Here is a 20,053-nt window from a genome sequence, read left to right on the forward strand (position 1 = left end):
ATATATAATAAAGCTGCTGCTAAAGTTACTTGATCAGCCATGGTGTAACCCCGATCAAACAAGTAACACTCCATTAAAAGCATATTGCTTTCTAACACGATTCTTAGAACTAACAATCAACATGTGTCAGATACAACGCTGATCACCTACATCTATATGCAATCTGAGGCCAAGACCAACATTGGGTTGTTACACTTAGCTATTATGCTTCCGAGTAATAAAGTAACGTGTGAAGAATCTGTTGGAAACCATCCTACTTGGTTTATGGACGAGTTCAATTTCGCTGTATATGGGTAAGTTGTCAGCCCATTAATCTTAGATTATCATAAATAATTTATGGCAGGGGGTTTAATAAAACGAATATTGAGAAATTATATTTTATTTTAAACTTTGCCCGCTGGCTACACTTCCAATAAAGCTTCCTGATAGTGTGCACTTTGTACATACACAAAATACAATATAACTTTTAAATTAAATAAACTTGAGAAATCAAAATCGTATCAACGTATAGAGCGAGATAATTCATTTTATAAAAAGGGTTCTACCGTTGGCTTCTCTAAGCTAAATTCGGGCAGTTTTAGAAACTGATAATAACTATAATCATAAGTAGCAATTACGATCGGTTTTTGGATAAAGAACCCGGGCGAAAGGCAAAAATCTAGAATCGTTCAGAAACAAATTAAATTTCATTGTATGAGAGAAAATATTAAATTTAAAAGTTTACATTTTTTTATGTACTGATTTGTAAAATAAAACGATACATATAGATAAGTCTTTCATTTCACCCAATTATTATACACTGAAAAATAATGTTTTAATTCTATGCAACAGCATATTCTAAGGAATATAAGGAATTCTCAATTACATTCAGGTTAGTAAAGGTAATATATTTTTGGAACCGCAGTTGTTTCTATAAGGACATTGCCTTAAAAAAACAAACTTACTTAGAGACCATGAAATATTCCAACGGTAAAATAATATATGGTAATTTATGTATTTACTACATGGTTTTTATACCTTCCTACCTTAATACAATATGTAAGCTTCAACCTATGAACCTGTAATGTCTGTTGGCCTTCGCTGGGAAATAGATAATTAGCCCTTATCCTCTTAAAAGAAATGAAAAAGTCTGTTTGAACAAATGTTTAATGAGTCTGACAATCGTATATGCCGAGTATCGTCATAGTAATCTTCAGCATGAGATTCTAAATGTACTTAAAAACTAAAAAAATATGAGAATTACAGATATATACACTATTAAATAATTTAACTTATAATTAAACTTACTAAAACTTTGTCGAATCATCCTACAACTAATTAGTGGCATTAAGTATAACCAGATCATTTAAAGAAAAATACAAAAATAAAAAAAGTTTAATCTAATACCCTCAACCAAAACAAGTGACAAGATTTCCTTGTTTTTCAGGTTTGTTAACGAAAATATAACTTCAAAATAATGTAGTTTATTATAATTTCGTTCTATAACTTTGCAAACGTCAAATGTCCTTTTAAAATCATATTTAGTAAAAAAAATATTTGTATTTCATATCTCACTTCGCGTGTCGCATTAATAGTATGGCTGATTGTGCCGACAGAGGTCACGAGAAGAGCAACCAACGGATAACGGTCCAGCTAAAATCTTAATTCATATGAACACGTAAATTTCTTTCGTTCATTATAATTGAAGGAGAAATACTTAAATCTATTTACTATTAACAATTTCACTGAACTACGTCTAACTGCACAACATTGTTTATTCGTCCAAATTCGTACGGCATAAGCCACAAATTTGTATGACTGGTTTATCACTGTCTATAACAAACGGAGGCTTATATGATATGGAGTCGACGGTTATATTTGTATTAAATATTATTGATTTGTTTAAGGCTAACGGAAGACATCCTAGGCTATCCCTCTCATCAACTTTTCGTTCATACACGAATTTATCAATATAAACACAGAATGGTGAGAAATTATGACAAAGACGGATCGATGTGTTTAACGGAACAGCATTCCGTTACCTTATAAGGTATGCCGCGTGCCTAAGTGTGTTGACCAATTAAAATCAAACGAGACGCACCGTTGTTTCGTTATACACTATCGCCACGCACACTGTAAAACGAAAAGCCGACGTTTTCACGACGCCACAGGTCTTTTTTCAATTCTCAAACTCTATCCTGAGTTTTTAGATTTTATGAATAAGAGGGCGTGATCTGTAGTCCGACGTTTCTTAGTAACAATACTGACCAACAATTTGTATAGTTTTGGCTTTTTAAGTAAATCACTCAACCATATTGATAAAATTGAGATTCTTCTAAGTGAGAATACCGATACCACCATAGATAAAAATCGCTAGCCAGTTGAAACAAAACTTATCTTTGATTCTCGAATAGGGTTTACGACAACGATAGAAGGATCGTGGCCAGCGTAGAAGGTTTATTGGTGTAAAGTTGAAAGCTAAGCCCTGTTGAGTCTTCTCTCTTTGTTTAGTAGGTTTTAAATTCTAGAGATATCCTTATATGCATATCGGATAAGATAACTTTTGAATAAACGATTTTTAACTTCAAACAATATTTGCATTTTGACTAAAGCGAAAACGTCGGTGCTGTAAATTAAATACATACTTTATATAAATTGTAACTGTAACTATAAAATACAATATATATTGTAAAAAAACTTCCAAAGTGACCTCGAGAAACTGTTCTATAATTTATAGTTTTCTTAAATATATGTGTCGTGTATAAATAACTTCTCTACCAAAGTCTGGACTAAACTGTAACAATATCGCATTTATATGTGTAACTGTAATATCGAATTAATATTATCTTTGTATATAATAATCTTTTGTATTTGTTCTAGCCATCTAATATCAAAGCTATTGATTTGTATTTGCGTGATTCGTTTGTGACGACGAAGATACTTTGCTACGAGTGTTACCTATTACGGTCTACGCGTTTAATAATTACGAGATTTTTTCACTTCATTTGATTTGCAGATACAATTCAATAGCATTTATTACGTTTAAACCAGTTAAGGGCACACAATTACTCGTTTATTTATACGTCAAAAGGTCTGCAAAATCTTACGGAGGTGTTGTTAGCGCAAAAACTAAATGGCATCTTTAATTCATATCAGAATAATGCACAAAGCATTCCTAAATATAAATATGATAATATGAGCATATGGCTTTATTGAAAAAATGCTCTAATTTAGCCATAGAATCGATAAAACTGTAGTTAATGTGTGCCCTTAACACAAAGTTTAGTTTTCAGAGTAAGGCGTTTCTATTGCTTTTTATAACTATATTAAAAGAGGATAGAAGAGATTGTGACTGGGTCTGTACTATTATTTTTTTAGAAAATCGCAAAATATTTTAAATGTTTCGGCTGATTGTTTTAACGCCGAAAACGGCCTTGTTCACCCTCATAAAAACTAAGTTTTTACTGTTCTTTCATCACATCATAAGCGCAATGCAAAATACATATTTAGCTTAGTTTTTACGCGGTAATTGGGATATTTTACTGTGTAAAATAAATGTATTGACCTCTAACTCACTGCAAAACAATAAGAGCAAGAGGAGAAAGATACGATTCCATACAGTATTAATATTAATACAATGGACCTTAGGCCGCAAAGTAAGCATTTAGTATCCTATACCTACAGAAAGTTGGTTATGCATACAAAATTTAAATATCTATGTGTGCAATTCGCACAAACGTTGACTATTTACAATTTCTAAAAAAGAAATTTATACGTAATATACACTTAATTTAACAGTTATACTGATATTATTGCGTTTCTCACTGAATGGTTAGATAGATTTCTAATATTGAACGATAAAATTTCAACAACTATTATAAATCTACAGAATTCTCTCAGGTTTCTAGGCCAAGATGGCTTAAATAGGTGCATATAACAAACGTTACGTACTTAACACTTCATGGCGTGAAGCTATTGCCTAATATTTGCTGCTGAGCGACTATAGAACTATAGTAGTGGTTTAAAACGAACCAAAACCGAGGATTTTCACAAACTCTCGCTTCTACTGCGCTGCTTTTAAACATACACAATTAGTAAAAACAGTGTAGAGTAGTTTTTTATGACAGTGGAATTTAAGCAGCGTTTGAGAAATCGCTTTGCAATAATTTTGACAGCCCTAGATGCAGAGGTTTACCACCAGCTAAGTTTACTGTGCCAAGTTAAAATGTAATACTTGTCCACATGTTTATATTTCATGTAATGTGTATAAGATTTGAAATTTTCGACAATGACACAATCGTGGTTTCAATCATCTGTATTTTAGATCAGGTTATGTAGTCAGTGTGAAAAGAAAACAGTCGTGGCAGCTAAGATTGAGTTCTGGGGATTTAGACAACATTTAGTCGAAATTTAAATTGACTAATCCCTCTGTAGCATTATTATACTGACAACATTTTTTGTCTTTATAGTACGTGTAATCCATATTTAATTTGAAAAAGCTAAAAGAATATAATTTTTGTAAATAAATGATGCGTAGCAAGATTTATATTAAATCGCATGACCTATTACATGTTACAATAAAATTGTAATAATTATTCGATATTATACTTATGTACATTACAAAGCATTGTATATTCCATAATATAACTGGCTTGTTAAGATTTTCTAGGCTTAAAATGCCATGACACGTTTAGGTTACATCTGGAAGAAAAGAGGAATTGGTTTCAAACCCAAAATAAGACTGATACGGGCTAGAATTCCCCATCTTCCTGCATGGAGTAAAAACGTAGACCATCTTGGCTCAAAGAAGGCAAATGATCGATGCTTTTGGGATGTGGTGCTGGTGGCGAATGCTCAGAATACCGTGTACTACGAAGCGCACCAATACACCGATCCCGACCCAACTCCGCATACGGACTCGCCTGTAGTGCCTATAGCGAATTATATACTATTTCGGCCATACAAAGCGCAGAAGCGAGGCGTTGGAGAAACTGATCGTGGTTCGTAACACAGATGGCAACACATCACGTGGCCGATCAAGTGAAAGACTCATCGTCCCTAAAACTGTACACTGTCATAAGAGAAGCGCTGGAAACAGATAGTCCGCTCCAGGTGCTTCCTTGCTGACCACGACGCGACGCTCAGACGATGAGTTGCCGATCAAAGAGAGGCTGGAAATTTTGGAATACCTTGATTGATGCCTTGACCCTTTGAAATGTTGCGACTTTACAATTGTGGCAGAAAGAGAAGAAACAGTTTTATGGTAAAATGTCAATTTGGTCAGGATTTTTATGAATAGGTTTAAGTGTAGCTAATTGAGATCAGGCTTTGTAATATTATGGTATCGTTTTGTTGCGAAATTATTAAAATCCTTGAGCGGCGAGAGTCTATCAGAAAGTTATGGCTTGCGTATACTAAAGCAGTAAGCATTTTGTGACCTTTAAGTGACCATGTCTTATTCTGCATTTAATTTAATAATTATTAGTATAGAATACCGAATACTCATATATCGGTGTAATGTGTTTTATTCGATGCAACGTATGCAACAAATTCGTCAAATATTTCTTTAACTTTTGTTTTTTTTAAATATCCCTAACCTAAATCCGCTTGTGGTTACACTGTAATGAAACACAGAAAGTTATTCATTTATAACGGAGCTTACACAGATTAAGTTTTAAAGGGAGATAAGATTTCCAATATTGTAATACACTATTTTAAAGAACTTGGACGTAATACTTATGTAAAACAATACTGGCATTATCGCGTCACAGTATATGGAATGAACGAAATTTTGCATTCTTAAATTATATTGAACATTGTATATAATTGTTATGCCACTAAATGAACGCGATCTGTATATAATAGAAGCCTTATTTAATATCATAGATTCCCGAATGAGACTCGATGTATCTTTGTGTGATAATACGCCCGGAATCGACTATCGGTGTTAATAATTCTTCAGATGGCACTTGAATTCTTATAGTATTCTCAGTATTAGTTGAACCGTTCGTAGCATAAAAACCTAGAGAGGTGGGCTTCTGTACATCAAACGACTTGTATTTCGAAGGACTCACGGGCCGTAAGTGGGATGGGCTGGCGGCTAGTGGGCTATAAGTGACGTGAATACGAACAACGTCCTCCGATGTTGGTGAAACTGAAGATGGGTGTGGGCTGCCACGCGGCGTTGAATGGACGGTCTGTCTAGGCGTAGACATAGCTCTTTGGATGCTTAAGCCGCATATCCCGGACCTGTGAAGAAGCATGGTAATTAGGCGACAGTCGGATCGAGGGTTTAGCTAAGCTTTCAGTTCGCAATAAACCTGAGCAAAAGCTTATGGTTAATGGTGTAAGCTCTGTATAGCAAGCTTTAGCCGATGGAAACATATCCGATGTAGCTGCGTGATAAAAATCATACATAAGTAGTCAAATATACAACTTATTAAATATTTCGTTAAATTGCATAAGGACGTTATTATATATCTGGTAAACATCCCAATGACTAGCACCGGTACTGTAACTTCCTACAGCGATAACGATCCCGATGTTTTTGTATATAAATGTCCGTAGCGCTAATGACGCCTCGGGATCGCGTGAGTATTTGTATACTCAACATTAAAGTCGCAATTGGGGTTACAGAGCACCGTTGACTTACCAATGCAATATTAATTTGTAAAAAGGCCCTGATCGATATATTGAAATACCAGTCAGAGAACAAATAGTGAGTTGTTTGCAGTCAAAGTCAACGGCTATATAGTTGCATTCTAAAATGAGTGAAGGCACGATAAATAGTATCTCTATACCAAACGCCTAATTTAATGTTTTAACACATATTATTTTTAGTTTGATATTACAATCACTACGATATTTTATCGAAATAAGAGACAAATCGCGATTTTTAAATGAGGCACCGTAATTATATCGTTCGGCAGTTGAAATATTTCGAGATGAAGCTAAGTAAGTATGAACTGTTAATCCAACACCAAATACAACATAAATTTAATAATATAATGAATAAACGCGATTGCTTCGTTTAAAAAATTTGAATATAAATAATTTACTTTGATTCAATGTTTTTCTAATAGTAAATTGACCAGTATTTGAATCAGTTATTTTTATTACATAATAACCGAGTTAATTTCTTGATAGCATTTTATTTTCGCCTATGGACAATCCAATTACGCGCGTTCACCCAAACAAACTTTAATATTTGTATTAAATGAGATAAGAACTTGTTCCCAAATACCAGTTCCTACTAAAGAGAGATTTTTTTATAGAAACTCATATTCATCCGCTATATCACCCTTTGGCAGTCGTTCTAATCTATAAATCCATTTGGGTTAATAACATTTATTTAACCTAAAATATTTTCATTGTATTCTAGAGATATCTTTTATTTTGATATAAAACACGGAATAAATAAAGATATCTGTATTGAGGCAGTGGCATATCTCTACAGCATGTGATTAAACAATCATACATGAAATGAAATATATATGCGGCTCTATGGCATATATGGTTCTACGATAGGCTTATCTTAGATTTATTCCGTGTGACATACAACTCAATTTATTAGTGAACTGTGTCACTAGCAAATTGTCTAGGTCATTGAATCAGGCGTTTGAGAGAATGTTCTGTTTCAATGGGCAGGGTGACGTGACCAACCTCCCCTGTACGTGGGCAGTTCCACTTCGTTAAGACACGGTCTTCTTTGAGTTTGACCTCCAACTCTGCCATCGTGCCGCTTTGTAACGTTCCTTCTGTCCCACCTTAAGCGTATTCATATGATATAGGCTTACGTAAAAACATGCTACAGGCCTCAAAGAATATGAATATTTGTTTGCAACTAGATGATAGGTACAAATAAATAAAACTGATTCAAGCGCGATTCATATTACATTAGAGTCGAGTGAAGAGAACACATCAGCGATTTAAATTCGCGTTTATGGTTAAGTTTCGTTTAACTGTGAAGTGAAACCTATTCGTTGCGTAAGCATTTTACTGTTTGACATTTAAAATAATGTATATTAAATAAGAGAGTTAGGCGTGTATAAATAAATTACACACTTTCAATCAATATACAATTGTATTGACGACTATGTTTACGGCTCATAAGATAGAAAAAGTTTAAACAGCTTAAACTAAATTTTGCTATCTATACGTGCATCACAATATCAAAGTGCAAAACAAATCAAAGACAACTTTTTAAAACAACTATTGTTTTAAGCTTAGGTACACGTCTAAAAACTACTTATCTTTTGTCATTAGATGAAATATTTACTCCGACACATAATGTTATACGTTACGATAACGATTGATAATTCAAATAAATTAGGTTAAAAAATTGTTATCATGTGTTTTCGTTTTACAATATACACTGAAAACTCCATGTAACATCATTTGATTTAATGACAAATTCTCTTAATCCATCAAAATTTCTCAACTTCTCTTGCTTTGTTACCAACAACAGTGCACTCCCTTACTAAATAGCGACCACAATCTCATTAAAATAAAGCAAGTAATTTCGATAACTTCTAGTTCTACTATATCTGGTCTGTAGGTACTTTCTCTGAACAGTATTCATAAAGTGTCGTAGTTTGTGCAAAGACTGTACACCAAAGCGAATAAAATTTAAAAACATTAAAACAATGAATATTTGAAAATTGAAAGCTTTTAAAAGTTACATAACCGTTTAAAAATAACTCTGATATAAATAAATAATTTTGAAGCAAAAAGCAAGCAAATACAAAATAAATATATTTATTGCATATAAATAATAAAGCCCGCAAGATAGGTAAATAATTTAACAACCACAAAAGTCTTAGGACTTTTAGTCTCACGTAAAAGGAATTGAAAGCGGATAAATGAAGAATAACTATAGTATAGATTTATAAGGAACTAAACTTTTTTTAATGTAAAATATTCGCCCAATACTAAGGGTGGGCATAGGAGATGGAGGTATGGAGAGCTCGGAGGGTTTATGAGATTGGGAGTAATCTCTGGATCTACTTAATTCTTTTGAAAATTATTCTACCAGTAGAAAATTATTTGGAAGAGTTGTTAAGTATGTTGTTAAATATTAGCCCGAAAAATGAAAACGGTCGAACGAGAACGTTTCAAACAATGGGCTGAGACAAATATGATTGTATTCAAGAATGTAGAGATGATAGTGATAGCATGTCTATCAAAATAAATATAAATGTCTTTTAAGTGAAACACTACTGCATGGAATTTAACTATTTCTACCAATATCTACAATGATTCACGGGGTAGGTTTAGGGATAAAATCTTCAAGGTTTACGGGTCACGGTTGCCTAACCCGGACGGGGTACATAATATAGTACTAGTAGGTAATACTTCAAGGACTTTTAAGTTGAATCCCTGTTTAGCTAGGAATTTATTTGCTATCAAGAGTTCTCGTTTTTATGGTCTTAGTTACTCACACAATATTAGTGTGAAAAGGTCCGCTTTGGCGCACAGCTATCTAATCTAGCTCTACATAAAATCTCACCCATCTGACCCGGTAGCGTCATCGCTAATGTTGCTATGCGTATCTAATGAATTCTCTGGCGCGTGGGACCGTCCACTTGAGAAAACACTCAAATCCGCGGTACTGGTTACACTTGTGTCCGCTAGAGAGCGTCTTGATCCAAGCACAGATAATGAGTCTTCACAACGGACGCCGGCTACCGTGCTGTGCTCTGAAATTACCATTCACTTTCCTGTAAACTATTATATATAACAAGTCTTAAGATTCGTGCTATAAACCTCAAACTACAATTGTTTTATTTATTATCGAGTTCTCTTAAAAGTATAACAGGCACAACCAGTTGAAGCTTACAATACGTCATTTAAAATCGTTTCAATATTGCTTCTTTATTAAGGGCAGACATTTCAAAACGAATCTTTATATGGCTTTCTCATAAATGGAGGTGATAAATAGTTTTAGAAGTGATCGTAATCGTTAACCATGATTTATTACGATGTAAAATAATTAAATATTTGATTTAATAAAGTTAATTTTCTTATTAACAAGCTAAGTTATAGGTATGTTCAAGCGAAGCTTTCGTAACGAAATTAAATTAGGAGAATCGAGGCATAAATCTTTGCGTGGCTTATACGGGCCATTTTGCTCGTTTATTTTAACAACAATAACTGACTGTTAGGGATTACTGACTAATGGGAGTCATTATGTTCTACAATACTTGGGGTTTTCAATTCAGACACAAAACGACAATTATTAAATGTTTTCGTGATGCCGTAATTGTTTATACGTTAAAAATGTATTAATGACAATTCAGGTCTATCTACCAAGCGACACTATGAACATTATTAAACTGCGACAAGTTTTGATATTTTACATTTGAATGAAATAAATAAATGCTAAGTTTCCACAAACTTAAATCGCAATTAATTTTAATATCCTATTTAAACAACTGGGTTTTAATATGTACTACAAATGGTAGATATTTCTAAACACTCCCACAGTAAATCTACCACTCGTATATGCAACTGGGTTTTTGAAAAACCCAGTAGTCAAGGATTTTGTCAACGCATCTAAAACATACTCAACATGCAGGCAAAAAAAAGAAGAACTTACCAAAGCTTAAACACGTACAATTTTAAGCAACAAACTGTGCATCATGCTCATCAAAAAGAAAATCTCTGCTCTATACCAATATTTTTATTTAAAACAAACTCATTTTTAATTTGTCTTTTTTTATTAAATAACTCGGAGGTTCGAAAAGCGTACTAGGGGCGAGAATATTCATTGACGCTTGAGAAGTATGGAGAGGGAGCTCACATCTCTCATCTGCAAATAAACATCTTTAGCGAGCACTCGTTACGCCTAACTTCTAAGTTTTAATTAACATTATTTCCAAACAGGATTTGTCATTAATTTGTGTGAAAAATGAAATCTCATGCGTTAAGTAAAAATTTTATTATAAGAACTTCAACACTGTACCTATAGGTACATTAAATATTATATAAGTTCTTAAATACTAATCGTGAGTCTTGGGGGTGGGTTTATATTGAGCAGAGATTTCCGAAAAGCGCGAATGAATAACATGAAGTCTTAGTTTATTTGTTAGTATGCGGTCCGCATATTCTAGACGTTAGTAAACAGTTAATGACATAAACCCACCTCCATATAACCCACACCATGCCAGTGCATATCATGTATCACCCCCGCAGTTATAACTTGGGATTTATCATCGTCGTAGTTTATCCTATTCAATATTCAAAATTTCTTTTTAGGCTCGTCTACTTTAAGCAAATGTTATAGTAGCAAGTCCTTTCAGTTAATACTTTTGAATTAGGAATATATCTCTTTGTATCAAACTCAAAATTTCGATGATTTTATTATTAAAAATGAAAGGAATGATTAAATACTAACTACGTAAATAAATCGGTATTTAAATTGAAATAACAATATTTCCAGTGTCTTTTGCGCCGTATCATGACATGCCGGACATTCCCGTTATTTGAGTGCGGAGGTAACATGTTTAACCCACAGTGATAAATGGAATGAAACAAGACTTGGCAAGCGAACAATAGACAATTTTGTGTGAAACTTAATTCGATACTATACAATAATTAACATGAACAGTAATTGCTAATTAAGTTTTAAGATGGCATAAATAAAACATATTTACATGCATTTGAGTACTTAAACAAAACAAAAAAATATCGTGTAATGGCTTCGATTCGTACTTATAATCTAGGTGGTTAAAGAGACCCTGCTTTTTATTATTAAGAACAACGCCTAATATTATCGATGATATAGAGTTCAACCTTGTATATTTAAAAAATAATCAATTGGCACCAAATACTGCAGCATGTTTATACATTCTGATTGAGCCACGCATTACATTTTTAAGTATTCTGCTACATAACTTTGAACACTTTAAAAGCCTACTTCACCCCTTGGCATGTCATTTTCTCTTACTTTATAGATTACTTTAAGTGGCTCTAGCTCTCGACCTAGATAGTGAAATGTTAAATCATGTCAAGCGCCCTTTATTTTGACACAGAATATAAGACAAGATAAGCTTAAAACGAGAACGAAGGAAGTGTATAAATTTTCTTTCTAGCCACAATTTGCAATGTGATTTTCATTTGTACTCTAAGAATGATCACAATATGTCGACACATTAAACGATACATTTAATAAGTACAAACATGATTTGCAACCATTTAACTAAATACTAATGAACTGCCATTCGTGATCACTTAACAATAATATCAACTAATTTATATCATGCAACTGAGTATCTCGTACGATCTATATTCCTATCTACAAAAATAATATAATAAGCAAAATTTAATATGATGACACACTATTAACAAATTAGTGAGATTCCCATTAGAATATAATATAATACATTTAGAATGAATAAACTGAATTATTGAACTAATTTAAGTTTTCGATTTTGACGTACGCTAGTCATAGTTAGTTGGTCTCGTACCCTAAATAACGGACATGAATTGCTTTAAACCTATACAAAAAGCAAAGTTTCTGTTTTCGTGTGCCACCAAAATTAAATTAAAGATGTGTGAATTTATCTGAGTTTAATGATACTATTGAAGATGCTTTCGATGAAGGTAAAGACGCGTCTAAATTACCTGAGACCGTGTCGCTTTGAGACACCCTGAGCTCCTGTAGTTCTACAGCTGCTTTTTCACGTCTGTAAAAAATCGACTACATTTATGGCAAAATATGTGTCATTTTATTGAAAAGTTTTCTTTTAATTAACACGCTCGTTTTCTGATTTTTCAAAACTTGTTGAGCGACCACATGGCAATAGGAACAGAAAATTGGAGCAAGAAAGCTGGTGCCCAAGGTACAGCAAACGAGGATGACAAATTAGAAACTGGATAGACCAAATTAAGGAAACAGCAGGTGGTGGCATGGCAGAGTGGCTCAGTGTAGAGAGGAATGGCGGGATTTGGACCAGGCCTTCACCAAAATAGGGCACACAGAGATAATTCATAATAAGCTGTTGTCAAGAACTAGAAATTTGTATTCATAGTTGACAAATTTAATTAATAAGCCTCCTGTTTATAACTATCCCAGCTGCTAGAATTTGTAAGCAACACTATTTACGGCTTAGTCGCGTTAAATGTTGAAAATAAATATTAGTTTTATTGATCTTTATATGTAAGCTGTTTTAACAAATACCTTTTTTGACTAATACCCGAAACGATCCTATCGAACCATGAAATATGTTAAAGTGTTAACAAGTAACCCACAAAAAAAGCACAGAAACTGTTCACTACCTTAAAATCACAGTAGCCCTAGCGTGTTTCTCTGTATCAGAGAAATTTTCGGCTCGCTGACCAATTTTGGATTTTTTATCCGGCTCAATGAAAACTCCAAGTTGCCTTTTAGGTAACTCATTCGGTGGTGGTAGACCAGGATAGTCCAACTTCGCCCGCTTCAATTCTTCCATGGATCGCTCTAAATTGTAGATAACTATGTCATCTTCATAACCAAAGTCTTTATGCAGTTTCACCTAAAACACATGAGAATCAGATTATGTTTTTCATTGTTTCTATGTTGACCATAAAAAATAATGAAATTATTTTTCTCACAACTGTTGTGTGAGACAATAGTTATCTTAATGATTTTTTATAACAATTTCCTACAAAATTAAATTGTTGAAATGATTCAAAAAACTTACTTGAATGTAATTCACAATAAGATCCATATCATTTAACTTCATAATAGCCTTTTTGTGAAGCTTAAGAATTGTATACGCCATCGCAGTTATAACACGTTCCCCATCAAGTAAAAATATATCCCAAACTCTCAAACATAAACTGAATGGTACACGTTCCACAAAACAAACAAAATACCACTTTAAAGAGTATAAAATGGCATCCAGTCCATACTTATCAAAATGGAATTTTAACTTAGGCATAAACTTTGTGAGTATCTTATCATGGTGCTCTAAGAACCTAGTTAATTTAGGGAAACCTTCAATATAAAGTCCATGCATGTTATATTTCTTATCTGACAGTAAAATAGCTAATGCCCAGAATGCATCCTCTTCATCCATATACATAAGTAAAACACCAGCCAATCCAGACATTCCTTGACAGTAACCAACTTCAGTATTGTACATGCTATAAGCACATAGAACATTGAAAAGTGAACATTGTTTTTCTGAGTATCGTTCTCGATAGAATTGATGCTCACGAAACTGCCTGTTTACATCTGAATCTATTTGTCTGACATCAGTCGACCAAATTTTAGCTAATTTCAACATTTCTTGATATTTTGCTGGGTTATCTGATTTTACTCGATTTACATCTAAAAGTTTACACCATATTTCAATTCTTAGAGAATTTGGAATGCCTTTATATATTCTTCTATGTAATTTTTCCCTTGTAGCAGGAGAATTCCAGGATGCCAGCATCTTAACCCATTTCTTCGCCCTTTCGACTTCAACATTAATCTTTTGAGGCGCCGTTTTTCGTGGCAAACGCTCATCGTGGATGAAACCATATCTGAAAGGAAAACATAACTATTTTATGGTGAATGAATCACAAATTCTTTACATTGTGATAACTAAGCTTTGATTCATGCTACTGGAAGCCTACTTACCTAACTCAGAAATAACACGTCAGATCTATCTTATTTTACTTAATAAGCTACCTTCTGTACAATTACAAAAAGCTACAGTTGTGAATCCAAATTAATATAAAATTCGCTATAACTAATTATTTATAAAGCAAAATCGCAAAAGCTACTAAATTTTTATTCAAGGACACACATTATAGTAATTGTTTTTTTTTTAATTTTGTCTTTACTTATTTCAAGATAAAATTAAAATTATATGTTCATTCTTCCAAATTGCAAGAAAACATTACATTTTTCACTGTCATTTTTAAGCCATACAAGAGAGAAACCTTCCGAGACTTTCAAACCAAAACAATTAGTTCCTTAGTAGAATTTGAATATAGCATCTAGAATATAAAACATAATAGTCAATCATAAATAAAGCTAATGTAAAATTAAAAAATATAGAATGTCAAATTGTGAGACATATGGTTAAAGAAAGTATGACACTTTCTCTTTGCATATCTCAAAACAAGTATTTCTGCTTTGCATGCAACACATTATGTACATGTTATATAAGACAAAAGGAAGGAAGGATCATACAAAAAAATTGTAATTACAATAGTCAGTCAATTTTAAATTCCTTATTTTAACTTAAAGAATTTAATTTTGCACTTACAGAAGTTTAATGGAAAATTATTAATTAATTTTTCCTCATGGTAATTTTACTATAAGCACAAAAATAGACTTCGCTGCGCTCATAAAATATGCAATATATTTGGATAAATTTTGTTAACTTGGTTGAACAAATATCAAATACAATGATGTATGATAGCATATTTAATCTGGATGTTATTGAAACAGGTTAACCATGAATACATGAATACATTGAAAACTTTCCAGGTTTTCATGAGATTTGACAGTATAAGTATTTCAATATTTCCAGACTTATATTAATTCTTAATACGGGTTCAATACTTAATTTACATTAACTATTTAAATACTTAACAAACATGAATAAAATAAATAATGAAAAAGGCCAGTTACAGCAAGTAATCACTTACCTATCAGTTTTGTGATAGTCCTCGAACTCTGGATCTTCCCACGGGTCGATTTGACCGACGAGATTCTCTCTGCCGCGTTCGTATCTCTGAAAGATACGCTCCCGCTCCTCGGAAGCCCGTGCCAACAGAGCCTCCTCATTCATAACACAGGCTGACTTTGCAGTCGTGCCGCATACCGACTAAACCTAATACACTATCACTTAGTTCTTCTTAGAAATTCGCAGTAAACATACATCACTACATGGCATATTCGATTATAAAATTATGTTATTTAAGGTGTTTTCACGCCCTTTATCTAATCATGTTGGTCAACAGGATACGAGATAAAGGCTCAGAAATACTCAACTAAAATTTGTTTTAAAGTTATTAAAAGTTGAAAAAAATCATAATACTTAGATACTCTCACTATGTAGTTGAAATCAAATCAAAATGTAAAACTTATTTTTCAAGTTTCCGATGTATCCGGATGTATAGCAGCAGCCATCACGGATAACCAAAGAGTATAGCAATAGCTAGTAAATGGCCGAGACTGGCACTTGGAGTTATTTAAGCCATAAATTTTAAAATGTGTTTATCTCTTTCGTCGAATGCAACGGTACTATATTCAGAAAGAGACAAAGTTATATAGCACACTACGTACCATAAATGATCAATATAAAATTTGTATATGTTTACAAGGGCTCCATAACTATTTGTCACAGATTTAGAAAAGGGAAACAGATGACAATTGTAGGTTTGTAAGAATAGATTATGACAAATTATAGACTGAATGGCTGGCCATGCGTGATACTCGTGAACGGGTGCTACTTGTGGTGACTGGTCGTACTTGAATTCGGGTATGCGGTGATGTTAGTTATTTCGACTATGTATTTGCGTTTTGTTCCCATGAGAATGTAAGTGCATGCTCCTATTTCACCATGGCTCCTGCTGATGTCATGTGAAACAATGTGTGGTGTAATGGTTGCAACTCCTTACAAACGTTGTGTAAATAAAAAAATCGCTTGTTTTTTTAAAAATTGTTAACGCTTTTTCGTGCAAGGGTTGAGTTTTAAAACGTAATGGAATCGCACCAATAAAATACAGTCAAAATCTAATATAACGACATCGAAGGAGGGGGGGAATATACTCTACTCATATATGGTCGTAAAAACCAGATAGTCGTAACAACCGATGACGTTGTTATTAAGTACCTAATACCATAGAATTCAGCCGGAACCATTGATTTTGGTCAATATAACCGGTATGTTCTAAACAATGTCGTCGTAAACGGTTTTTACTGTAACTAATCTCAAGCCCGGGCGTAAAATATATTGAAAATTAAAACGTACTAATGTTTGCCATCATGATTGCTGCAACAAATAAATTATTTATTTTTATTTTAATTGTAATATAATGTTATTTATAGTTCGTTCCTCTTACAGAATAAATGAATTAAACATTTTGTCCATATATACATTTTTTATTATAAACATGTTATCAATTTGCTAAATCTATTCTCTAGTTTATTTCAATGAAAATTAGAACCAGTCAGAAACTACGCAGTACTGAGACAAAGCATTGAACCAGGGCAAATCATCTTATATGGCAAATATTATTTTTATTTTGTGGAACTATGTGGAACCAGCTGCCCACAGAAGTATTTCCGAACCTATTCGACTTAGAGTCCCACACGAAAAGAGCGTACCAATTCTTGAAACGCCGGCAACGCACTTGCAAGCCCTCTGGCAATGTGAGTGTCCATGGGCGACGGTATCACTTAACATCAGGTGAGCCGTAGTGTAGAGACTAGCGAACAACTAAATAATTCGACAAAGATTAAAATTGAGAGTGTGCTACCTCTCGTGCAGCCTCCACTCGCCAAGATCGCCGAGGGCCTCGACGAGGCGCGAGAATTTGGAGCCGACTTACTATGCAATAGTTAACAACAATGTGAGTCGTGAGAACACCCACTCGCGTCCTTTGACTCAAAGCGATACAAACCGACCTAAGCAATAGCGAGGCGATGCGAGGGAAGACAAGGGACACAAGCGCCCCGTCCTGACTCTCACACCTGCATGCCTCGTGGACATTAATGGACGGAGCCTTAACTTTGCCAAATGGCTTGATCCGTATTTGAAGTAAATGCCTTTATTTATTTACAGTGTTAATAATTAATAGATAGTTTGATTTATTTCAGAGTCAAAATATCTGACTGGAATTCTGAATGTAATAATTATTATTATAAAAATGCTAGTACCATTAAATAAAGCACCTGAACTAAACAAAAAAATGACTGTATTCTAATAATTTTACAATACCACGTTGGCTGCAAAGGTTGGTACTTTTGTGGTAACAACAAATTTATATCAATATCTTCGACTAATGTTGGACAATTATACAACAAACAAGGTTGAAGCTAAAGTAAAAATCAGAAAATTCTGCTACAAACAACACAGACGATGTATGGAACTGGTTTTGCAATTGCAAAAGTGGAGAAAATTATAAGGATCTTACTATTGATAGAAAAACCGCATTAAAAATCCGGACGTAAATTTCACTGCTGCTCAGAATCGGGCAAAAGCATTTGTTCATTATAGTAAAGAAAAGTGGGCAGCACCTATTCCTGAACACTTTAATAATGACGATCCTGATCCGGAGGTGTAACTATGTCATGGAGGTCGGAGGAAGAAGTTCTCATAAAAGGCTACTTAATAATATTACTATATATTGTAGCTCCTACACAGAAATTAAATATGCAAATAAAAGAAAAGTCAACAAATTCAATACAGACATAATAATAATATTGCTACTCCTGGAAAATTTATAAATTTTTAAGAGCTATGCTATATTTTCTAGCTTAATATTAGGTCCTTACATATGAAATTAACGTTTTGTCATACTGGCTACTTTGACTTTAAATATCTCCCCTGTGGTTAGCAATTACAAATTAAATTTTTACAGCTCGTGCATTTGCATGCATTTGTTTTTCGAAAACTATGATTCATTTAATGGTCCCAATTTCATTCTTTTTCTTTGCGTCACTCTACAAAATGGAATACATGAAATATCCCGTTATCGGCATCAGTGCTGCAGAAACGGTTCGAAGGATTAATGATATGTATGGCGGCGGTGTCGCAAAAGAAAATACAGGGTGTTTTTGGTTCCAACTTTTTCATATTTTGCAAAGGCCAGCGTATTAGAAAGAGTCTCTGTGTGTGCCTCACTGGAGTTTACTACCTATTGTTATGCCTAGAAATACAGTTTTATCAACAAAGTTTAGTTCACTGTCCTTAACATTGAGGTAACCAATATCTCGCTTTACGCTAGTAGTTGTCAATCTAAAACGTTTTGTTTTATTCTTAAGCAGTAAGTTATTTACATTAAACCAGTTAACTATACGAGAGATAGAATGGTTTACATCGTCCATTAATACGTTTTTCCTATTCACTTTAAATAGAAGTGAAGTGTCATCAGCAAATAATATTATCTCATGAAAATAGAACAAAGAATGGGAGGTCGTTTATGTAAATCAGAAATAAGAAAGTCCCGAGAATCCTGCCTTGGGGGACGCCGAATGACACCTGCAAACCCGGAGGGGTGACTCTTTGGATTGAATTTCCCTTCCCTTTAAATATGAATTCTGGCTGGAAGCTTTGCCATCAACGCCATAGTGTTGAAGCTTTCCAACCAGAATATCAGGATGAACACAGTCAAAGGCCTTTGACAGGTCACAAAGCCATCCTATGATTCTTCCCAGGCGTTAAATATGTCCGAAATCAACTTCACACCGGCATCGATTGTGGAGCGACCCTTAGTGAAACCATACTGTTTGTTATGCAAAACTTATTTTTATTAAAATGTAAAGTAATTTGGTCTAGCATTATCTTTTGAAAAACGTTGCTCAACCCGGGGAGCACTGAATCAGGTCTGAGGTTTAAAGACTCACTGCCTGCCTTGAGCAATGGTGTAATCTTACTGAATTTAATTTGGTCCAGAAAGACTCCACAGTCGATACATCTGTTGAAAGTTACAGACAATTCAGAGCTTATTACATCAATAAAGGAATTAAAAGTGACTGTTGACATACCCCATATATCTTCACTTTTTTTAAAATTAATAAGCATAAAAGTTTTAACGACACCATTTCAAGTAATCTTAACCTACATAGTAAATAATAATATGCCTTTGTAATATATACGACGCCACCGTATTTGATTAACGTATACATCGGGTCACTGGGACAAAACCTTTTAAATTTTCTATTTATTAATGTTTAATTATTATTATTACTATGTAGGTTAAGATAAATGTTAATGCTTCATATTTGTGTGTTGGAATTAAAGATTTTAATTATATATGTATAAATAGTATTCAGCGACTTTATTAACTGTATTTACCGCAAACCATAAAGATTCTTTTGTAGCCTTATACAACCTACGCATATGTTTAAGTTAGTAACTTAAACATT

General features: G+C 33.5%; 1 protein-coding gene across 3 annotated transcripts; it reads right to left on the reverse strand.

Annotated features, from left to right (window-relative positions):
- Window positions 1–2,149: 2,149 nt before the first annotated feature.
- On the reverse strand, window positions 2,150–16,089 carry LOC123718639 (USP6 N-terminal-like protein). Of its 3 annotated transcripts, none has more exons than XM_045675322.1 (6): window positions 15,607–16,089; window positions 13,662–14,490; window positions 13,258–13,493; window positions 12,604–12,665; window positions 9,497–9,677; window positions 2,150–6,228 (listed from the first exon to the last, which is right to left on the reverse strand). In XM_045675322.1, the coding sequence occupies exons 1-6, from the start codon at window positions 15,747–15,749 to the stop codon at window positions 5,850–5,852; spliced, it is 1,830 nt and encodes a 609-aa protein (XP_045531278.1). In that variant the 5' UTR covers window positions 15,750–16,089; the 3' UTR covers window positions 2,150–5,849. The 3 variants fall into 3 exon arrangements, with proteins under 3 accessions (XP_045531278.1, XP_045531277.1, XP_045531279.1); XM_045675321.1 differs by having other exon boundaries at window positions 9,488–9,677; XM_045675323.1 differs by lacking the exon at window positions 9,497–9,677 and having other exon boundaries at window positions 6,093–6,228.
- Between the last annotated feature and the right edge of the window lie 3,964 nt (window positions 16,090–20,053).

Source organism: Pieris brassicae, chromosome Z (genome assembly GCF_905147105.1).
Source record: "Pieris brassicae chromosome Z, ilPieBrab1.1, whole genome shotgun sequence".
Lineage (NCBI taxonomy): Eukaryota > Metazoa > Arthropoda > Insecta > Lepidoptera > Pieridae > Pieris > Pieris brassicae.

Bases quoted from the DNA above. Each gene is read 5' to 3' on its own strand.
- LOC123718639 (XM_045675321.1), bottom strand. From the start codon at position 15,749: ATGAATGAGGAGGCTCTGTTGGCACGGGCTTCCGAGGAGCGGGAGCGT. The intron at 13,494-13,661 runs GTAAGTTTTTTG...CATGTGTTTTAG, and splicing joins TTATTGTGAATTACATTCAA to GTGAAACTGCATAAAGACTT. The intron at 9,678-12,603 runs GTAATTTAGACG...TGGTAATTTCAG, and splicing joins TCAAAGCGACACGGTCTCAG to AGCACAGCACGGTAGCCGGC.